The 13,683-nt window shown below is 32.8% G+C and overlaps 1 protein-coding gene across 6 annotated transcripts in view; it reads left to right on the forward strand.

The window, feature by feature from the left end:
• LOC140451284 (angiomotin-like protein 1) overlaps positions 1–13,683 on the forward strand; it is an 880,806-nt gene that overhangs the window by 707,414 nt on the left and 159,709 nt on the right. The window contains exon 13 of one of the 6 annotated variants that reach the window (XM_072545053.1): positions 3,262–3,375. The exons of the other annotated variants lie outside the window; for them this stretch is intronic. Coding sequence (XP_072401154.1) covers positions 3,262–3,327 — 66 coding nt within the window. The 3' untranslated portion in view covers positions 3,328–3,375. The remainder of the gene's footprint in view (positions 1–3,261; positions 3,376–13,683) is intronic. 6 annotated transcript variants of the gene reach the window in all.

Genomic DNA, 13,683 nt, shown 5'->3' on the forward strand with positions numbered 1-13,683 from the left:
TGACTTTACCTTGCAATATAGACAGCAGCAGTCAATTTTACCATACCGACCATAAACCTTTATATTATTTTTTTTATTTATTAGAACTTTATTTACTTTATTAGAATAATTATTGGATGTAAACAAAGTGGATAGATATTTCAATACTTACAACTAAAAGAGTAAAAATTGTTGAACAGTTTAAAGTAAAACATTATTAAAAGAATGAGAAAGAATCGGTATCATATTAAATTGCTCTATAAAATATAATTGATGGTACGTAGTCAGTTATTGTAATACTGATTGAAAGTAGAGTTACTAAAAGATTAAGTGAGTAGCTTGGATTTTTAGTTTCACCCTAACCCTTAAGTGGTCGCTAGAATATTTTTTACACAAGTGGTCGCTTAGTTAACATTCTACATTTATTACATACGTAGGAATAAATAAACACATATTTTATGTAAAAAATATAAAGTATAAAACAAAAATAAAAAAGAAATGTTAGATGAACATAGAAGTTATAAAAAGGAAATTAATTTTAAGGACTTTTTGTTTGATTTTCATGATGCTGGCATTCTAAGCCAATGTGGTGGTTATCACTTGCTGGTTTACTGCATCTTTGGCACTTTATTGTGGTTGCTCTATTTTTTTTTTTTTTTTTTTTTGACCGCACTGGGTACACCTTCCTCTTGTTTTTTCGGCTAGTTTTGGAGTCTCAGTCTCGGAAATCTTATATGGAACTAAATGGGATGTCATTAGAGAAACCGCTAATTTTTTCAAGAAATGTCTGTGACTTAGGGCCTTATCGCAATTAGTGGGGTTAAATAAAATATTGGAATCTATTCCTGCAGTATTCATAAGCTGATAAAATACGACCAATTGCCACCGTCTAGTTCGTCTTTGGACAGTGTAATTGCTACACATTTGGTCGACTACATCAATTCCCCCTTTAGTTTCATTGTAGAATAGTACTATCTCTGGTTCGCCTATCTTCTCATCTACAGAATCATCAGCGTGCTGCGTAGAAAGGAATATGACAGCCTTATTCCTTTTTTCGCTGTAAGATACAAATGTGGTTTCTTTCTGAAATGTAAAAATTGAGGAGTGTATAAGTTTTGCTTGGTTGTAATTCCGGTGGGATTTCTCTTTTATTTTTTTTTTTTCAAAGTACCAACCAAAGTCATTTTTCAATGAAGAAGCTGTTAAGACAAAGGATAACTAGTGTACCAATTATCTGTGGTCAAGTTTCTTTTAAAATTTTTGAAGGGCTCGACCAATCTGAGTACAATATCTGTTGCAGTCTTTGGTAGATTATATCTTCCTTCGGGCTGTTTGCCACAGTAAATTTCTAAATTTGAGACATAAACCATCTTTGAATCACAAAATCCAAATATTTTATCCCATATTTGTTGGGCTTGTTAGGCAAATATTGTACAAAACTACAACGACCACGGTATGGAACTAACATTTCGTGAATTGTAATACGTTCACCTGGACAGAAATGTTTCCGACAGTTAGCTGTGAATTTGTCTGTAATTTCTCGCACTGCCGCTAATTTATCTGTCTGCTTCCGTTATTCACGACTTGTTTTGTCGTCGAACCTAAGTGTTTCAAGGAGAAACAGAAAACATTTATAATCCATACATGGCAGAAAGGTTTGGATTCCTGTGCCATCAGTTGCCTACACCTCTCGAAAATCAGTTTGGCTTAACTTTTTTACACCAGCAAGGAAGAGAATTCGAAAAAGCGCAAGGATTTCCTCTGGCGTTGTTAATTTTGCATCTCTGTCTCTTGTGTACCCTCCTTTTTACATATGACAAAATATTTCGTATACGTAATAGTTTAAAAGTTATTCTAATTGTTTAAACGATAAAAATAACAGTAATTCTGCAAAACGATTTTTGGTTATATTTTTTTTACTCTGGTGCATATTAGAAGTAAAAGTTTTCACCTTTTATATAGTACCAGTAGAATTACTATATCGTCATTATTATATGTCTTACGTTATTACAAAAAGTGGCCTGGGATAAACAATTTACATAACTTTCAAACTAATTCATGGATCGAGCAGAAATTTTAAGATTTTATTAAGCAATATAAGAGCAATCACAAAAGTGTAAGTTGATTTTTACAAAAGTTATAAGTATAAGCAATCAACGATTTTGCCTTCTTTTGCTGTTTTTAGACCAACAATTTAAATAATTAAACAATTAAATAAATTGTTAATAATTAAAAAGCCACACCAAAATTTCTGCAGAAAGTGTATAAGTTTGCTTACTATAGATACATATTGATACTATAGATACTTTTCACATTATAAAATAAAAAAAAAATTAATTTGAGTTATATTCTTGATATAAGATGTATATTAGGTAGGGGGTTAGGTACTAAATACTACTAAACTTTGAGTAAAAGGTTAATATTTATACAGTAAAATTTCCGTTTCACTTACCTTTTAGTACAAAATCCCACTGCAAGATCACTAAGTTCATACGTCGTTAATCAAACTCACATTTTTACATATATTTAGAATTAGGAGAATACATTGATAATAGGTTGAAATTCAAAAAGTGGCCGAAATATTTTTATTTCACTTAATAATAATTAATTTTTAACAAAAAATTTATTTGGTTTTTTTATGTTTTAAATAAAATACGCTGCTAATGACGTATATGCATGTTTTTATATCAAATTAAAATTAATTTTTTTCTTAATAGGATGATATAACGTTGCTCATTAGCTGTCTTATTTTATCTTTGATACCTCGTATTTTTAACAGTTAGCAATCCTAATTTTCGACAATTTTTTCTCAAGCAACCTTATATCATCATATTAAGAAAATAATCAGCTTTAATTTGCTATAAAAAACATGCATATACGTCATTAACAGCGTATTTTATTTAAAAACTAAATAAACGAAATACAATTTTTGTCAAAAATTAATTATTATTAATTAAATATTTCCGGCCACTTTTTGATTGGAAACCTATTATCAATGTATTCTCCTTATTTTAAATGTATATAACAATATGAGTTGGATTAACTACGTTAATCCTGCAGTGGAATCTTAGGATATTTATAATTAAATGACAATTAATTACATTTACATACAACATAAACATTCCATAGTGTTGTGTGCACGTGGCTAAATTTCAAACAATTCAAAATCAATCAACATCATTATTCACATTAACCGTTTTTGCATTATAAACAAAATGTAATTTTTTATTTCATAATTGTGATGAATTGATAAACACATAATTAACATAATTTTTATGTTAGGTACATATATTTTTACTTTATCAACACTTACTGTTAACTAGAAGAATTAAATCATGTACAAAATAGGCAAGTACAGTTTTTCGAGTATATTATCATGAAATATGCAGTCAAAAAGTGAGTTTAGTGTGAATTTGCAATTTTAGTTTTGTTTTCGTTTTGTACATTTTTATTTAAAGTAATGAAGAGTGTGAACGAAATCGATTTATTTGCTGAAATTTTTCATAAAGAAAATATTACAGTCTATAATTGTTTGACATAGAAAAGAAAAATAATAATTAAACGATTTTTCGAGATGGGGCCTTTATTTTTAATAACTTAATGTTTTCTACAACTATGGCAGAAGGGTCCTGAGAAAGGTAATCCGTTAGTTGCTGTAATTTCAAAGATAAGTAATGGCATGTCTCGCAAAACAGAAAACCAAATATGGTATATCGATGGAAGGCAACCGTATATACGTATTTCTGACTATTGGTCGTCTTCAGTACGGTGCAGCCAAGTTAGAAAAGGAGCATATTAACTTGGGAAAGGATCACTACAGGAGCAATGCAACCAATTTGTGGCATTAGAGTTAGAAGACCCTGATGCCACAAATTGGTTATACGTATATACGGTTGCCTTCCATCGATATACCATATTTGGTTTTCTGTTTTGCGAGACATGCCATTACTTTTTACTTTTATTATTCACTCGCATTATCCTTTTCCATATATATATATATATATATATATATATATATATATATATATATATATATATATATATATATATATTATAACAGAGCGAATAAGTGATAAAATATAAACGAGAACGAGATAGGACAGAGGATAATATGTATTCTCAAGAGAGTGAATGCGTAGGGAAAGTCTTCTTTGCTAAAAATTTTATTTATTCTCTTACTGACGAAGCTTGTATATAGGAACATTTGAACTCTTGGCCTGGATGTTATCTTGATAAAGCAGGCGGTAAAGAATATTGTTTTGTTTCTTGTTCATCAAGTGGTACTACTCGCTTTATAGTTGACCAACATATACATCATTGGCCATACAAAAAGGATGGATTGTATTTTATTGCATTAACTATATAAAGAAACCTATGTTAAGCCACAGAAAAATTATTTGATGATTAGCACAGAAAAGTTATTGCTGCATCGTGTTATTGCAATCACGCGTTTCTGTTCACATTTCCGCGTAATATATGGTAAGCCACATCAAAATGGCGTCGACTTCACTTACATGTTCTAAATTAAGAACGAGTTTAAGCGAAAACAGAAGTGTAAATGTAAATTTCATTGATGATAGTGATTACAGTGCAGCAGACAAAAACTATAGACCAAGTAACAATGATTTCTTATCTAAACCTACTGAGAATAATATTCTCCTAGTAGAATACAAAATCTTTAAATTTCCATCACTGCTGGAAACTTTAATAAATTTTAGGCTTGTGTATGGGTACTATATGATCAGAAGTTAGCACCCATTCGGTGTTTTTGATTTTAGGTATGATGTTGCTATGTGGTGATCTACACATTACGTTGCTCAGATTTGATAATCATCCGCTTTCGCCTCCCCCTTTTATAACAATATGCGGAGATGGCTGCTGTTGGTCTGTCCCTTAGAGCCCTTGTGATTCCAAGGCAAGCAAGTCTTTGAACTTGACTTAGTTTACGTACTTTTTGCTGTACCTTTAGCGACTATATCACTGATACATTTGTTAAAAATACAATGCGTCTGTCTACCATTAAAGTAGTCATCTCTTAGTTATTAGTTATATATGCTGATTCCAAGTAGTTTCGAGTCTAATATTACCCCAAGGAACTTGACTTCACCCACCAGATTTAGATTTGTACCAAGTATGTTTTAGAGGACCCAATCCCTCTAAATTCTTCCTCCTGGTTAATTTCACGATATTGGATTTCTGGGGTCTTATGTTAAGCCCTCACGTTCATTATTTAACTGCTTTCAGAGCTTGTACACTTACAAAAAAAACTCCAACTGCTACCAATTTCTCAGAATTCGATTTGACTGCGTTAAACATCAAAAGATGATTAAAATTCTGAGTATTAAAACTAAAGTTAAAAAAAGACTTTTATTTTAAAAATGCTTTTAAAATGTATATATATATATATTCTAAAATTGCCCTTTCGTGTTAAACAGAACGTTTCCTTTACATCAGTTACAGAATGCTAACTTTGTTAATGTAATGAAGTTGTAGTTTTAAACAGATTTACATCATGGCAACGCAAGGCTCCCAGAATTTGCCAACCCAAGCGAAGGTATCTCTATGGGTCCTCGATAGCAACTGCTACTCCTGATAGCAATAGTTTGCTATCGAGGATCCATAGAGATACCTTCTCTTGCGTTAGCAACCCGTTGGAGTCTTGCGTTGCCATGATGTAAATCATGTAAAGGGTTTTAACCCACATATTTAGTGGCTTCCCTCGTGTATACCTGGTAACTGTACTGATGATGGACTTATTAGTCCGAAAACGTTCTGTTATGTAACCCGAAAGGGCAATTTTAAAATATATATTCAGAATTTTATATAAAGGATTATTATTATTATTATTTTAAGCCCTTTTCTCTATTCCAATTGCCGAATATAGCACTCTCCTAATTCTCGCCATTCATCTCTGTTGTTTGTAAGACGTTTCCACATTGACCCTGCAGTTCTTTTAATATCGTCGCTCCATCGCATTTGCGGTCTTCCTCGTGGTCTTTTGGCTTCATATGGCCGTCAATTCCCGATTTCTTTATTCCATCGGTTATCCGTAAGACGTTCGTTATGTCCAGCCCATTTGCCTTTCAGTTTAGCTGACCGTTCGACAGCATCTTTTACTTTTGTTCTATTACGAATGTTTTCATTGGTTTTATGGTCTTTAAGTGAGATACCCAGCATCTGTCGTTCCATAGCTCTCTGAGTTTTTCTGATCTTCTCCATGTTTATTTTAGTGAATGTCCAGGTTTGAGCTCCATATGTAAGTACAGACAGGATACACTAATTAAATACTTTGGTTCGCAGTCTTTGAGGTATATTTTTATTTTTAAGTACGTATGAGAGTCTTCCAAATGCTGCCCATCCCATTTTTACACGTCTGCTTATTTCGGTAGTCTGATTTTATTTGCTTACCTTGACATTTTGACCCAGATATGTATATTCATCTACGTGTCCTATCTCTGTCCCTTCGATGTTTATCATAGGTTTGTCATCTTTGTTTGATATTAGTTTAGTTTTGCTGAAAATCATTTTCAGTCCTTTTTTAGGGGTTCTATGTGTATCTCTCAATCATCGTATTCAGTGCATTCCACGTGTCGGCTATTAGTACTACTACTACTAGTATATAAAGGAGTATGCGAAGAACTATTTAAATAAAAGTTTTTATGAATCATGGTATACAGCTAACTACAAGAATTTTATTTTCCTTGTGGATACTAAAAAGTTAGTCAAGTAAAGTGGGGTTGACGAACATGACTTGCGAATTATCTCAGAACTATATTGGCACCTAACGGGAACAATTGAAATAGAGCATATAACATCTGAATATATACGAATCAGACGAGGAGTGTGACAGGATTACGTCTTACCATCGCTATTATTTATTTGTATTCAGTATAAATCGTGTTTCCAAAACTAAAATTGTAGTAATTTCAAAGACACCAATAAATGACAATTATATGGCAACTTCTAATAAAATATTTGGGAGCAAGTATCAACAACCAATGTAACACAAAAAAAGAGAAATTCTATCAATAATTGAACAAGCTAGGAACACTCATGAACATAAATACATTTACGGGATCAGATCTTAGTCAGCTCAGAAACAGTATGATGTTAACTCAGATGTTACATTTTCTCTATCTTGCTCTATAGCTGTGACAGTTGGACAATGAACTCTGAAGTAGAAAAAAGAATATACCTTTGAGATGTATATATACAGTCGGACGCTGATAATTAAATGGATACAAAAAGTTACCAACTATGAAATTCTTCGGCGCATAAGTAAACAAAAAGAACTGCTAAGCAGGGTCAAAGAGAAGAAAATACAATACTACAATAGGTCATGAGTTGAGAGGTGAAAGATATGAATTACTCCAAATCGAATTCAAGCAGCCGTACATTTAACATAGTTTAATAGTGCCTCATGAATTTAAACAATACAAGTTACAAGTTGAACGGTTTTTAGTGTAAACACAACTGTAAGTAGAAACACTTAATTTTTAAACAATAAATACAAATTGCATTTTAAAGATCTACCTAACCAAACACTTATTAGTGGTATATATAATAGTTCAGTTGATATTTTTAAAATGGATTTAAATTTTCAGGCGTGCCATAAAACTATATCAGCGACAGATTATAGCCAATTGGAATGTTCTGGATGCAAAACAACATGGCACGCTATTTGTGCTCGACTCCAACGCTAATATGGAAGTGTGAAAATTGTACAACAAAAGTAGATGTTAGCACAATGCACTTCAATGCAATTATGGCTCAGTTTGCTAATTTGAGTAACGCTATCGCAACATGTAATACTCAAATGTCTGAATTACATAATTTAGTAAATTCTCAGTCGACAAAAATTGACGCTTGTGTCTCAAAAATAAAAGTTTTAAGAAAGCGAACAACTGAAAATGAAAATTCAGAAAATAGAATTTGCTCCTACAGAAAATACCCTCATAAAGCTGGCTGCTCCTCGCCAAGATATGAAACCAAGGTCGCAGTAATGTTAACTAAATCAAAACTCAAACTCAAACATATGCACAAAACAAGACTTGACACCTTGTTAGTTAAAATATCTGGCTGAATTACAAACAGAGCTTCAAAGACGTATAGGTAATGGGGAGAAAAATTTAACAATTAGATACATAAATAATATACCTGGAATTTCTACAAGAGGAAAAACCAAACGTGGTAGAGAAGAACAGGAATCACACAGATGGCTAGAGAACATCTAGCAGGTTACCACACATGCTAACACAACAGGGCACTCTTTCGATTTTTCAAATGTAAAAATCCTATCCACGGAGACCAATTATTTAAAAAGATTGTTTCTCGAGATGGCTTTCATTTTTCAAGAAAAAGAAACTATTAACAAAAAGACAGATACCAATAATTTAAGCAACTTATATTCATTATTGTTAACTTTGGATAAACATGAATCTACTAATACAGACAATTCATCATCAACAATATAAGTTTAATTATATATGAGATATACAATACCTCTACTACTCCTTCTACAATAAGTCTTTTTACCTTTTCTGTTTCAAGTTCAGCGTCTATCAGGTATACTATTACCTTTACATTGTTATCATTAAGATCTAACGTTCTATCGTTTTAAGTTGGCAGTAACGAATTCACAACCAATTCTTTGTTTCTGATAAGAATGTTTATAACCTAAATTTTATTTTATGACATGTTCTGTAATTATTTTAACATAGTTTTATTTAAGTGTTCATGTATATGTGTTTTAAAGTGTTTTAAATATGTATTTGTTAAAGAACGTTTTTTAAAAAACAATTTTGGATAGTTTTCACCATCATTTGTAGGGGTCAAATGAGTTGCTCATTTCATGTGATAAACATCACGACAACCAACCTCAATTAGTGTAAGATGCAAAATAATTCCTTTTCTGTATTTTGTACTAATTTTGTTTATTGTAGCACCCTGATGATGCAAATAAAGATTTGCGAAAGCTTGGTTTACTAAAAAAGAGTACTTCTTTGTCCTATCTTCCGCTGCACACCCAAATATTTGAGTTTTGTATTCTATTTGATCAGCGTTGATGACAAGCGTTTATCGCTTTTTCAGTATATATATATATATATATATATATATATATATATATATATATATATATATATATATATATATATAACGACACATATATTTTCAGAGACTTTCGGCCCTCGGTAATAATGTATTCTTTCATTCTGCGTTTAAATTTTTCAAAAATATTTATTAGTTTTCTCAGAATTCGAAAAAAAAGAATGCATTTAAAAAGCATTGGCCCGAAATTTTGCGCCTACGCTCTTAACGATAAAAACGTCAAAGACCCACCTCTACTCGTTCGTTACCTGTGTCTCTACTTTTCGTTCGGTGCTTTGACTACGCGACATGAGACGTTGCCAAATAATTTTGTATGAAGGTTTATTTATTATGCGTGGCGTTATATGCATTTTATTATTTTTATTGGAAATAAGGCACAATGTGACTTTAAAATAAGCTTATTTTGATGTTTAGATTTTTAATTCGGAAATCGTACTTACAATACGAATCATTATTAATTTTATTTATATAAAACGATTTCCGAAGTGGAAATCAAATGTAAATGTTATGTTACACTTATTGTAAAGTAAAATTGTGGCATATTCCCAATAAAAAACCGTAAGCTGCCATTTAAATCCATTTCGCCCACATTTGATTATCTTAGAACATTGTTCAAATGCTAAAAAGGCAACAGGTCAAATAAAACCAATAAGTTTGGCAACGTTGATCTTCCCCTTTTTGACAGTTGCGATTTTTTTATTTCTTTTGGAAATATTAGTTTGAGACTGAACTGTTTGTGTATCGATTATGGCTTGTATGCCATATGCCCCTTTTCTTCTTCTTTTCCAAGATTGTGTATTAACGTTTTGGATTTATTTTCTTTTTTTTGTCCTTTTGGGAGTTTCTTGACTTGGACAGTTTTCGCTTTGATCGATCCCGGAGGGATATTCCTATGGAACTATTGACCATTCTGTTTTCTTCTGTTTGTGTGGTTTGATTTTCAACCAGTAGTTGGAAATTCATTGTTTGACTGTTGTAGTCAACTTTATTTGTGTTTGATGCTATTTTGGTTATCTACATAGTGGATAACCATAGCGAAGTTTGTTTAAGCTATTTTGTTGGCCATCCGCCTTTGTTTAGCTGGAGGCACCCCTCTTTTCGTTCCCAGAAACTTCAACACTGGTCTGTTCCACGATTTTGGTTAGGCTAGAGCCATGTTTATAGAAATATGCCATTGTGTTGTTGTGCTTAAGAGCTAACGAACTGTATCTGGTGCCGATTCATCAAGTCGAGCATCCAGTTTTATTTGAGTGTAATTGTGTTAGTACCATAGACAATTATGACAAGTAGTTTTTGGTTATGATTTTTGTGTTTTTTCTTGTTTGATTTCCTGAAGTCATGATGCACTGTTGCCATAGTTAGAAAATGCTACTGTAATTTGCCCTAAACGCATACTTTTCCTGTTTGTCCAGTTTTAACTCTTACGTGGGGGTATTTTTAGGGAGCATTTTTAAAATTCCTCATTATGTATTGAAATCCCCTTGTATTTCAATTCATCTTGGCGTCACCGAGGTCGAAAATAAACCATTTTAGAGTTTGTTTATTATTTCACAGATGTGTATTTCCTCGGTATTCTTTGATCGTTTAACCGCTCGATACTGCGTTTTAAATAAATATTCTCGTTTAGTGTTTTGTTTAAACCAAATTGAGAAGCGAATGATTTTTAAGAATTAACTCACTCTCGCTGAGGCGTGGTCAAGAGTGATAGGCTTCAGCGTTATGTAAAAATTTTCCGTCAAATTTGAAATGTTTTCTGTTTTTATCTCTTCGTGGAAAATGTGTAGCAGTGTAAAGTATAGTATCAATTTAATGGTTCAGTTACAGTTTTAACTGATGTTTTGAAAGATATCCACATGTTCCAGTTTCCTGTTATTTTAAGAGGCCGAGTCTAATGCGAAAGAAATACAAGCAAGAAATGAAAGCTGAAAAACGTACTGCTTATGCTAACATAATAAACAAATCCACTAACAAAAGTAAGACAATATGGAGTATTGTTAAAAAAGAAACCTATCAGAAAAATACTACGTCCAATCTGAACTTAACACCAGAAGAGATTAACAAATACTTTACGAATATAGCAGATATTATATCGAAATCAGTAGAAAACTCTGAGCATGACATAAACTACTATCTTAACAGGCTACCTAGAAAGTTGAGTTCGTTCTTTATGACCCCAATAGTAGTATCTGATGTGAAATACATAGAATACATACATTTCTATGTGAGTACATAGAAAAATTATTTGCATCTGACAGGACTGATGATCACCTATATGGAGAAGGAGAAACAGGACCTTCAATCCTTAAATCGGCGATATAAGATGCCATTGCAGCACTAAAAAACAATAAGTCAGCAGGTCCGGACAATGTACCCTGCGAAATATTAAAGATCCTATGTAAATCAGACAAACAGTTCCATGATAGTCTAGTTGAACTTTTTAACAACATATATAATATCGGTAAAATCCCGGAGAACTGGCTGCAGTCAACATTTATTACAATCCCGAAGAAACCAAATGCCCAGATCTGTGATGACTACCGGCTTATAAGCTTGATGTCACTAAAGCGTTCACTAAGATCATTCATAGAAGAATATATGATAAATGTGAGTCAAATATTGATACATAGAGGTAATCCAAAGAATCGGAAAGGAGAAAGAAATCGTGAATACAATTAAACAAAGAAAGCTTGAATATCTAGGCCACATATTGAGACACGATAAGTATCGTCTACTGCAATTGATTGTCCAGGGAAAAATAGACAGTAAGCGAGGGCCAGACAGGAGAAGACACTCGTGACTCCAAAATCTGAGGAAGTGGTTCGAGCTCACATCGGTCGAACTATTCAGAAGCGCCGCAAACAAGATCAGAATTGCCATGTTAATAGCCAACTTTCGCAACGGACAGGATACTTGAAGAAGAAGAAGATGTGAAAGAATGCATACACAAATTAAAAAATTCCTCATGTGTTGACTACTATGATTTTAACAGTAAAATTATGAAGGCATCTCTAGATATAATTATTGAAGCACTCACAGGCCACTACTGGCCTGATGTATTCAAAATATCAAACATAATTCCACTTATATTCCACTTTATATTTTTATATTTCTATTTTTCACTGTATATGTAATATTATGTGTTCTCGTATTATTTATTAGTTATTTCCTATGTATATATAAGTAACTTATTTGTATTGTGACATGACATGTAGTGTTTACTATGTAAAAATTTTCAATAAACGTATCTATTCGCCGCTACGGGGAGGAATTTTTCATTCTTACTAAATTTTTTTCTAATCTTCTAACACGTAAATACCGTCTTCTCTCTGACCTTGCTTTCCTTAAATCGTGTCGTGACCATTAAGTCATTTCAAAATATCTTCAAATTAAACATCACACTAAATCTTTCGACACTTGGGACACTTTCGATCGTCTTTCTCACCAAAAAGCCCAATACATTTCTGACAACAAAACCCAAACCCAGAAACGCGAGCTGGACCAACTTATCTCTCAGCAAAATCCACAGCCCACTTCGAATCAACATCCTTCTACTGTTGTTCGCAATTTCTCAGATATTCACATATCAGATTAAGCTACAAAAGCTGTGTCAAAAGGCTTCAATGTTTCTATCACTCCTCTGTCCATCCCAACTGAGAAAATTATTTGTCAAACTGAAGTATTTCTCATCTTCCTTCCGACCAAGTCGAAGTTGTCAGACAAGATGTCGCCAGAATTCTCCGTACTTCCAAACCCCCACTGTCAAATATCAGTCTTTCAGAAAGACGTGCCCTCAAAAAACTTTATAACAACCTTGACATTGTCATCCTTCCGTCCGACAAAGGTAATGCCACCGTCACTCTCATCTAATTATTTTGACAAAATGTTCGAACTTCTCAATTCCGCAGAATAAAAACGCGTCCCAAACGATCCCACCACTTATCTAGAAAAAACGACCAAATCCATCATAAATAAGTCTACCGTACCTCCAGACATCAAAAAATCTCTTATTCCCAGAGAAAAAACTCTTTTTATTTTATTGATCTTCTGAAAAACATTTCTATTTATACATTATATACATTACATTAGATTAGATACATTAGTTAGGTTTGACATTGTGTCTTTATATATATATATATAGCTTACTGTCTATTTTTCCGTGGACAATCAATTGCAGTAGACGGTACTTATCGTGTCTCAATATGTGGCGTAGATATTCAAGCTTTCTTTGTTTAATTGTATTCACGATTTCTTTCTCCTTTCCGATTCTTTGGATTACCTCTATGTTGGTGACACGTTCGGTCCAGGATATAAGAAGAATGCGTCGGCACACCCACATTTCGAATGCTTTTAGTTTTCTCGTGAGCGTCTCCGTCAGCGTCCAGGCCTGCACACCATACAGTAAGATCGGAAAAATGTAGTATTTAACTAGACGTAGTTTTAGGAGAAGAGACAAATCCCTGCTTATGAGGAGCTTTTTCATATTGCTAAATGCTGCTCTAGCTCGTTCTATTCTCGCCTTAATTTCTGTGGCCTGTTCCCATTTTGCATTTACGTTGGTGCCAAGGTACACATAAGATTCTACATGGTCAATTAGTA

The sequence above is a fragment of the Diabrotica undecimpunctata genome, chromosome 1 (genome assembly GCF_040954645.1).
Source record: "Diabrotica undecimpunctata isolate CICGRU chromosome 1, icDiaUnde3, whole genome shotgun sequence".
Taxonomy (NCBI): domain Eukaryota; kingdom Metazoa; phylum Arthropoda; class Insecta; order Coleoptera; family Chrysomelidae; genus Diabrotica; species Diabrotica undecimpunctata.